We start from the raw sequence: 9,891 nt of genomic DNA, 5'->3' as shown, positions 1-9,891 counted from the left end.
TATATATATGTGTGTGTGTGTGTATATGTGTATATACACACACACACACATATATATTTATATAAATAAGGAGCTCTGGTAGCATAGTGGTTGTGAGTCAGGCTGCTAACGTCAAGGTCAGCAGTTTGAAACTACCAGCTATTCCTGGCTCTATGGCACACCACCACCACCATATATATAAAGAGAAATTTATTTCCAAGGGACTGGTCTACAATTATAGAGTCCCAGGTATCCAGCATAAGAGAGAGTCCCTCCTGCATGTCCATTATATTGGGAGCAGGCCACACCCTCAAGGAAACATCCCTTCAGTTGATTAGCTGCTCATAGCCATTCATCATAGAGTTAACTATGTCTGTATTAGGCTTCATCACCAGGAGAATAAGCACATCCCAACTGCTAAACCACTGAAAATCCTGGCCTAGTCAAACTGACACAGAACCCTAACCACTACAAAAACCAAGTTAGAATCCCACTTAATATTTGCCTGGTTAAGTGCCATGGAGTCGGTTCTGACTCATAGCGACCCTATACAGGGTTTCCGAGGCTGTAAATCTTTACGGGAGCAGAAAGACTCCTCTTTCTCCCACGGAACAGCTGGTAGTTTCGAACTGCTGACCTTGTGGTTTGCAATTCGATTTGTAATTACTACGCTACCAGAGCTCCTTACTTAATAACATATGTATAAGTAAATTCCAAGTGTATTAAAGAACTATTTTTTAAAAAATACATACATATACACTAAAAGAAAATGCCAGAGTTATATTTATTTTGAGGCAAGGTAGACCTTTGAAGCATAAAATCAGGATACCTTTAGGGAAAAGACTATCAAACATAACTGGCTAAAATTTTTATAGACAGAAGTACCATTAAAAACTTAAATGCCAAACAATAAACTAGAGGAAAACAATTGCAATGAAACAAAGAGTTCATATGCATATATTTCTGCCTCTTTGAGGCAAAAAGTGAAAACAATCCAGAATGAGTTGAAAAATGTTAGTTTGATTCTGATTCACAGTGATGCTGTATAGGGTTTCTGAGATTTTAAAAATCTTTGCAGGAACACAAAGCTTCATATCCCATGGAGCAGCTGGTGGACACCAAACACCAACCTTGTGGTTCACAGTACAGTGCTTATCCTGTGGAGCCACCAAGCAAAGAAAAAGAATAGGCAAGTCTTTTAAGAGGAAGTACAAAAAGTCAATAATTAACATTTTCAACCTCAGTAAGACTCAAAACAAGGAAGACATCCAGCAAGATGGCAGACTCGACAGGCGCACCAAACATGGACCTTCTACACCAAAGATGAGAGACCAAATGAAACAGATACAGATGACAATCCTGAAACCCTAACTTCAGAGGAAAGGTTAGAGAAGTGGATTGAGTGCTTGCTGGGAGGAGAAGCTGAGCAGGGATAGTGAGAGAGGGAGACTGACTCATGAGCGGCTGGCCAGACGCAACACAACCATCTTGAACTTTTGTGAACCGGTTTGGCAAGAAGGTGGCCTGGCAGAGCAGATTCATAGGTAAGAGGAAAGATGCAATTCTTTCTTTTTCCCCAGGCTCTCCTGGTGACCAGAGGTGTGGCCAGTTCCTACCCTCATCCATCCCCAATGTGGAATGAAAAAATACAAAGTAAGCCTAAGAATTATGTGGAACATCCTGAAGAGGAACAACTTACAGGTGAACAGAATTCCAGAACAGGAAGAGGCAATGTCAATGGCACAGAGAAAACTGTCTTAGAACTGTTGGTAGACAAGGAGATAAGCATACAAGAAGCTGAACAGAACCAAACAGGGCAGATCCCAAAAGAAAATCACCGAACATATCATAATCAAACTTTCCAAAACCAAAGATAAGAATCCTGAGAGTAGCTCAGGAAAAACAAAAGGTTAACTACGAAGGAGAACCAATAAGACTAAACTCAGGTTTCTCAGCAGAAATCATGTAGGCAAGAAGGCAATGGGATGACATATACAAAACTCAGACAGAAAAAACAAAAACAAACTGCTAATCAAGAATCATATACCCAACAAAGCTGTCCCTCAAATACAATGGTGAAATTAGGATATATTCTGATAAACAAATGAAAGGAATTTGTAATAATAAGATTAACTTTACAAAAAAATGCTAAAGGGTGTTTTTTGGAATGAGAACCAACAATAACCTGTTATCATGCATGACAACACCACCTAGAACTCAAAACAGATATGTTGTTGTTGTTAAGTTGTTTCCAACCCACAGCGACCCTGTATAGGATTTCCAAGGAGCGGCTGTTGAGCTCGAACCACTGACTTTGTGGTTCAAATGACCTTGTAGTCCAGCACATCAGCCCACAGTGCTACACCAGGACAATACATATATAGAAGTATCTAAAGTAAAACAAACCTATAAGACTAAAAATATCAATTTAATGAAGTCTACTACAAAACAAATAGAATAGTGTAGATAGAACTTCTAAATGGCAAGGAAGTCAAATAGATTTCAAGATAAAACAGACTGTTTTAAATAGGAAAAGTTTAAATTAATAGATAACAGGATAACCTCAAATAAAATTAATATATCTGCACATCAAAATAAAGAAAGAGGAAAATCAGCAAGATTTAGCAAACATTAACACACCAGAAATGAAAATGAAAAGTTTTTGAAAATAAGTTCTAAACCAAAATTAACTCGGCACAGAAAATTATGTGGAACAAAGAAACCAATAGCACCACACACAAAACATACACACACAGCAAAATGACAGCAATCAATTTATACCTATCGAGAATTACACTGAATGTAAACGGATTAAATGCACCACTCAAGAGACAGAGCAGAATGGATATGAAAACAGGATCCTTCAATATGCTATCTACAAGAGACATATCTAAAAGATGGAGACAGCCTAAGTGCCAAGCAACAGAAGAATGGTTAAACTTTGGTGCATACACACAATGGAATACCAAGCAACATCAAAGAATAATGATGAATCTGCAAAACACCTCACGACATAGGTGAACCTGGAGGACATTGTAATGAGTAAAATCAGACAATCAGAGACTCAAAACATGTGCATTAAAAACATCAATAGGATTGACTCTCCCAAAGATACAAGAGTAGTCACTTACAGGACCAAGCCTAGAACTCAGCTCTTTCCACACTTCTTCCTTCAAATCCCATTATCTTCTCACTACTTTTTTTGCCAATCAACATTTAATGCTTACTAAATAAAAACTAAGATAGTAATAGAGTTGTGATGTGACACTGTAGTATAAGCACTGGACTGTTAACCACAACATCTGCAGTTCAAGGTCACCAGCTACTTCTTGGGAACCCTATCTATACAGGGTCACTGTTAGTCAAAACCGCCTCAAAAGCACACAACAGCAACAAGATAGTGGCAAGCTTCAAATTTTTATTTCAATACGACTTTACAAAAGCTGTCAAACATTTCATAACTTTTGGTGAAGCAAATACAAAGGGCCTTCAGAAAGTTCATGGAAAAATGGAATTAAAAGCTAATGTAATTTTTCTACAAACTTTTGAAACCCGCTAATATACTAAGCAAACTACTCCTAGTCTCAGATTCTTTACCAAGAGATGGGAATAATAATACCTACTTTATAAAGTGATTGTAAGGATTAAATAATTTAAATCACATTCTTCACTAATCAAGAAATAATACCGTTCTCTGGTAGCGTAGTGGTTACGAATCGGGCTGTGAACATCAAGGTCAGCAATTTGAAACTACCAGTAGTTCCATGGGAGAAAGATGAGGTGTTCTGTTCCCGTAAAGATTTACATCCTCGGAAACCCTGTGCAGGGTCACTATGAGTTGGAACCGACTCCACGGTACTTAACAACAACAGCTATAGTCTTGGTGTGGTATTGTGGGTTAATGCTCTGGTCTGCAAAGTCAGGAGTTCAAACTTACCAGCTGCTCCTCAGAAAATCTGTCATGGTTGTTATGGGTCAGAACTGACTTGATGGCACTTAACAACAACACTATAGTTGTGGAGTCCTGGTGTGGTGCAGTGGGATAAAGCACTGGACAGCAAGGTTGGTTTGAACCACAAGGTTAGTGGTTCAAACTCACCAGCCACTCCTTGGAAACCCTATACAGGGTCACTATGAGTTGGAATTGACTCAGTGGCACTTAGCATCAACAACAACTATATTCTAAGCATCTAAGTTACTTTTAAACCTATTTTTATATGAAGGATGAAAGAAAGCTGAAATTCCGAAGTTTAAAATATGGATGGAATCTGAGCAATTCTTAATGAGATAACAAAGAATATCATCAACTCATACCTTATCATTATCTGTCATGGCCAATGCCTGCTGGTGTTTCTGGTAGAGTAGGTGTCTTCTGTCAGGTCTGATCTTAAAATGTGACTTCTTTTTAACTGGATCTTCAAGTTCAAATCTTGGTGAACTGGTGTCCAATAGTTGTGAAATATTTGGCACAAATATGAAAGGCTTAAAAACAGATCTAGAAGAAAGAAACTATTAAATTGGTATGATGGGCTATAAAATATACTAGGCATTATTTTAAGGAGTCCTGGTGTGGAGCTGTGGGTTAATGCACTACACTGCAAAGTCAATTTGAACTGCAAGGTTTAAGCTCACCTGTCACTCCTTGGAAGCCCTCTAGAGAGGGTCACTATGGGTCAGAGCTGACTTGACAGCACTTAACAACAACAACAATATTCCCTCTAGTTAAAAGTTTTTGTTAATGGTGCTCCATACTAATTTGTTCCTGTCACACCTGTCTTCCGTGGTACACTGGGACCTCCTTTGCGGCAGGAGACTGATTACATTTTATGTGGCTTTATATTCCCATATATTTAACAGAGGGCCTAACAAAAACATTTCAGTGAAGTCAGTTTGCCAATTATCTTTAATTCCATTTTTCCACTGCACAGTTCACACTTGGAAGTGCTGTTAGAACAGAAATGTTAAGTGGGTGGCTTTAACAACTCATAACTTATTTTCTCACAGTTTAGGAGGCTAGAGGTCCAGATTCAGGGCACCAGCACTAAGGGAAGGCTTTCTCTGTCAGCTCTAAGGGAGAGTCCTCATTTCTTCAGCTTCTATTTCCTAGCCTTGGAGATTTCCATGTAGCGTGGCATCCATCTTCCCTCATCTCTACTTGCCTAAGAGGCTTCTTTCATATTGACTGTAAGACTTGTACAATTGACTTAAAACACAAAAGACAACACATTCCTGATTTACAATACAGATTTGGGGAGGTCACAATTTAATCCATAACAGAGGGCAAAAATACTTCCCACTGTTAGATTGAGCATTAGAATTTGGGATGAAGATGAGCAGCAGTGCTAATTAGAGGGACACAGATTTCATCCCGTTTCCTTGGCAATATCTCTAATATGAAAGACTGTAACACTAAGACATAATGAATATATAATAATTTCTAAATGTAATGTACCTCAAATTTTGTGAGCGATACTAATGGCCAGACACTTAAGTCAAGGTGATAAAGATATCTATACAAACCCCTTACTTAAGATACGAGGGGGCTTTAAAAGGTCATGGGAAAATTCTATTATCTTTTAATTCCATTTTTTAAAATGAACATTTTGAAGACCTCTCATATAACTGAATTATAGATAGTTTAAGTTTTACCTGTATGTGTTTTTCTAGATATGAGTGAAATGTAAATCTAGCACAACTATATTATATAATCTTTTTTTACTAATTGTTATCAATCACCTAATATATTATAACATTTGGGATCTGAATTTGAAAACAGTACTTAATTTTTTTCTTGACAATGTGAAATAATTTTGGAGGAAAAGGGAGTATAGGATAACTGCATATAAGAAACTGAACATTTTCTTCCCATAAAAGAAGAGTTATGACTGCTATTCACACCTGAAAATGGCAGACTTAAGGCTAAACAGAAAATGCATCCAAAAGCTATTGTCCTATCCCTGTGATAAAAATTGAGCCTGGCAAAATCAACACACTAGTGATTCTACCCCTACTCCCCGGCCCCTTGCTGGTTTATAATATTTTGTGACTTTACCTCTCAGGATGAGGGGTCCCTGTAAAGAAGTGAATACAAGGAAGACTGGTGTCTTGAGGTAAAATAGAAACCATGCTTGCAGTGGTGAGGAATTGTCCTTCCATATTAATACCACTTGGTTTATCTCGGAGAATTTCCATCATTGTTTCACAAGTTATGTTTCCTAGGGAAATCATTTTGAAAATCACCAAACATATGCATATATAGACACCCTGCAAACACAAACTGCTTTCTCTGATGATAACATATACCATGAAATACTGGTCATTGTATAAATAAGAGACTGCCCATAAACAAATCTTGTTATAAGAACTGCAATTAGACTCATTCCACTGTCACAAGGCAGATAGTTTTTAGCAATAGAAAACATGCAATGTCTTCAAACCATTGCAACATGGAAAATCCATATGACTTCTACAGAAGAAAGCAACAATGAAGCAATGCTCTAATTAGACCCTACTGCCCTTACAGAACTTATATGTACTGTGGAGTCGGTTCCGACTCATAGCGACCCTGTACAGGGTTTCCTAGGATGTAAATCTTTACTGGAGCAGAAAGCCTCATCTGTCTCCTGCGGAACAGCTGGTAGTTTCGAACTGCTGACCTTAGGGTTCGCAGCCCGATTCGTAACCACTACGCTACCAGAGCTCCTCATTAAACAGCATTTAATTAGCAAAGGAAGGAGCTCTGGTTATGAGTTGGGCTGCTAACCTCAAGGTTGGCAGTTCAAAACTACCAGCCATTCTGCGGGAGAAAGGTAAGTCTTTCTGCTCCCGTAGATTTACAGCCTCGAAAACCCTATGCAGGGTCACTATGCGTCGGAACTGACTCCCCGGCACACTACCACCACCACTAGTTATGATGCAGTGGTTAAACATTCAGTTGCTAGCCAGTTTTATACATATACAAGTACCAAAGTTTCTTCCAGCAACACCAACGGTTCTTAGTCACATGCTATCATCTTTGCGGCACACTCTGTGTATCCTTCTGATGCTTCCATCAATGACCTCAGGTGAGTGGAAGGGTGGGAGAGTGCAGACAGCACCGGGTGACACTGTCAGAGGGAGTGAAGCCAAATTCATTTTTTAAATTAAAATATCCCTATAGTTTGTTATGGAGTCCTGGTGTGGCGCTGTGGGTTAATGTGCCAGACTTGCAAAACTGTTTGAACTGCAAGGTTGGCCGTTCAGGCTCACCACCTGTTCCTTGGAAATCCTATACAGGGTCACTATGAGTCAGAATCGACTCAACAGCACTTAACAACATAGTTATTATATATATATATATAATATGTTGTTGTTAAGTGCTGTCGAGTCGGTTTCAACCCATAGCAACCCTGTACAGGGTTTCCAAGGCTGTAAATCTTTATGGGAGCAGAATGCCTCATCTTTCTCCCGCGGAGCTGCTGGTAGTTTCGAACTGCTGGCCTTGAGGTTCACAGCCCGATTCGTAACCACTACGCTACTATATATATATATATATCCGAGAGGTTAGCAGTTGGAACCCACCAGCTGCTCTGCGGAAGAACGAGGTGGCAGTCTCCTTCCCTAAACGTTTTTGCCGTGGAAACCCTATGAGAGAGTTCTATGCCCTGTGGTGGTTGGTGGTGGTTGTGGTATGCCGTGAGTTGGTTCTGACTCATAGTGACTCTGTTTAGTGTTTCTGAGCCTGTAAATCATTAAGGGAGCAGAAAGCTTCGTCTTTCTCCCATGGAATAGCTGGTAATTTCGAACTGCTGATTTTAAGATTAGCAATCCGACTCGTAACCACCACGCTACCAGAGCTCCTGTAGCATGCTATAAATCAGAATTGAATCAATGGCCATGGGTTATTTAGTTAACAATGAGTCCACAATTTCAAGAACGATGGTCTGAGTCTTTTTATTCTGAAAACCAAATGCCAATAAAGAAAACTGTGGTTAGTTTCTAATACTATGCAAAGTGTTCTTTATAAAATAGCAAATTATTTTTCCTAGCTCTGGTAGCATAGTAGATTATGAGCTGAGTTGCTAACCACAAAGTCAGCAGTTCAAATCTACCAGCTGCTCCATGGGAGAAAGATGAGGGTTTCTGCTCCTGTAGAGATTTATAGCCTCAGAAACACTATACAGGGTCACTGTGAGTCGCAACCAATTCCATGGCACATCACCACCAACAACATAATTTCTGTGGAATCCTGATGTATTGCTGTAGGAAAAGCACTGACAAGGTCAATTTGAACCACAAGGCTGATGGTTCAAGGCCACCAGACACTCCTCAGAAACCCTATACAGGGTTGCTATGAGTCAGAACCAACTCAATGGCACATAACATTTCCTATGCCTGACATTAATAATTTTATATGAAAATGTAAATTGTAACCTGAGTAGGAATGAAGGAGACAAAGTACATTATTGGTTAATGGGGTCTGTAAATTCATAATTCTACTGGTCTATTATTTTTTTTCCCAACTTTATTGTTAAGGTTTACAGAGCAGATCATCAGTTTACTTTCAACAATCACACACTTAGTTTCATCTCAATAACTGTAGCCCCCTCCATGTAAAGACGGTTATCCTGCTTCCTCCCTGTGGTTGCTGTTTCCATTCCACCCATCTTCCCATCTCTTCTCACTGTGTCCTTAGGTAAATGTTGTCCTTTTGATCTTGAATGATTGACCATTCCATGGTGAGCATACCTTACTAGTGTTGGTGTTCCCCCTCTAGACCTCTCTACTGCTTGGTTGAAAACTGGCCTATTTTTAAAAGTTTAAACATTGAGTTATGCATAACAAAAATGAATAGCATTATATTCTGCTTTCATATGTAAATTTCCCTTATTTTAAGGTTGTTTTTTTTTTTTCCCACCAAAACATTAAAAAAAACTGATTATGCCATCAGAGAGTGCTGCTTCTTGTTGTGCTTATCCACAGTCAAAGCTGGGGTTCAGGACCTAACTGCCTTATGACAAAATAAAACAGTCTTAACCCTTACTCCAATCTAGTCCTCCAGAAGTAGTCAAGCAGCTTCTTTTCACAAGTCAGAACTCTCTTTTCCAAAATTTATGATTTTTAATCCTCCTGAATCAAATGAAAACTCCTTCAATACCACCCACTACTAATTTGGTCTTCCTTTCCTAATGGCTTTCATCTCTGGTTTACTCTCTGATTTCTACTCTACAAATAAATAAACTTACATGAGGCTAACCTCATGCCCCTACCTCAACTGAATGATCTTTTTCTTCTCCAAGTATAAGCATTCTCTTGGCCTGTCTATATTGGTCCTAGCTCTGCCATTACATTATAAATATCCAAAGATAAGGATGAGACTAATTACTCAATCACTTAACAAATATATACTGAACACCTGATAAGTGCCTGGCATGGTGATATGGATATATATGAGGGGACTATTTGTCAGATGGCGGACTAAGCAATTAGGCTACTTAGAGACTCTACAACAAAGATACAAGAGACTCCATGACACAGGTACAGATGATCATCCTAGATCCCTGAGCTTCTGAGGAAAGGACAGAGATGTGGACTGAATACTGACTAGGAAAGGAAGCTGAACAGGATGGGGAGAGAGAGATACAATGAACTGTCAGTTAGCCTGACTCTGCATGGCTATCTTGAGTTTTGTGAGCAGCACTGGCTACAGACAGCAGCCTCATGGTATAGATGCAATGAGAGAGGGGCAATTCTCTCTTGTTCCCAACACTCTCCTGGTGACCAGAGGTATTGCCAGCACCCATCCTCACCAACCCGCTACACAACCCCTTGCTCTGCCAGAGGTCAGATCCACACCACTGTGAGTCTGGCACTGGATGCACCACTCCAGAACCTGGAGGTGTGTGAGTTCTGCCTCTTCAAACCAGCAGAATA

The 9,891-nt window shown here is 39.4% G+C and overlaps 1 protein-coding gene across 1 annotated transcript in view; it reads right to left on the bottom strand.

Moving 5' to 3' along the window:
• SCRN3 (secernin 3) overlaps positions 1–9,891 on the bottom strand; it is a 30,272-nt gene that overhangs the window by 2,066 nt on the left and 18,315 nt on the right. Inside the window, exons 5-6 of the mRNA XM_006866654.1 lie at positions 6,032–6,194; positions 4,294–4,474 (exon numbers count right to left, since the gene is read on the bottom strand). Of these exons, the coding sequence (XP_006866716.1) occupies positions 4,294–4,474; positions 6,032–6,194 (344 nt within the window). The remainder of the gene's footprint in view (positions 1–4,293; positions 4,475–6,031; positions 6,195–9,891) is intronic.

Source organism: Chrysochloris asiatica, unplaced genomic scaffold (genome assembly GCF_000296735.1).
Source record: "Chrysochloris asiatica unplaced genomic scaffold, ChrAsi1.0 scaffold00094, whole genome shotgun sequence".
In the NCBI taxonomy this organism is placed as follows: Eukaryota; Metazoa; Chordata; class Mammalia; order Afrosoricida; family Chrysochloridae; genus Chrysochloris; species Chrysochloris asiatica.
This window is presented reverse-complemented; position numbering and strand designations above follow the sequence as displayed.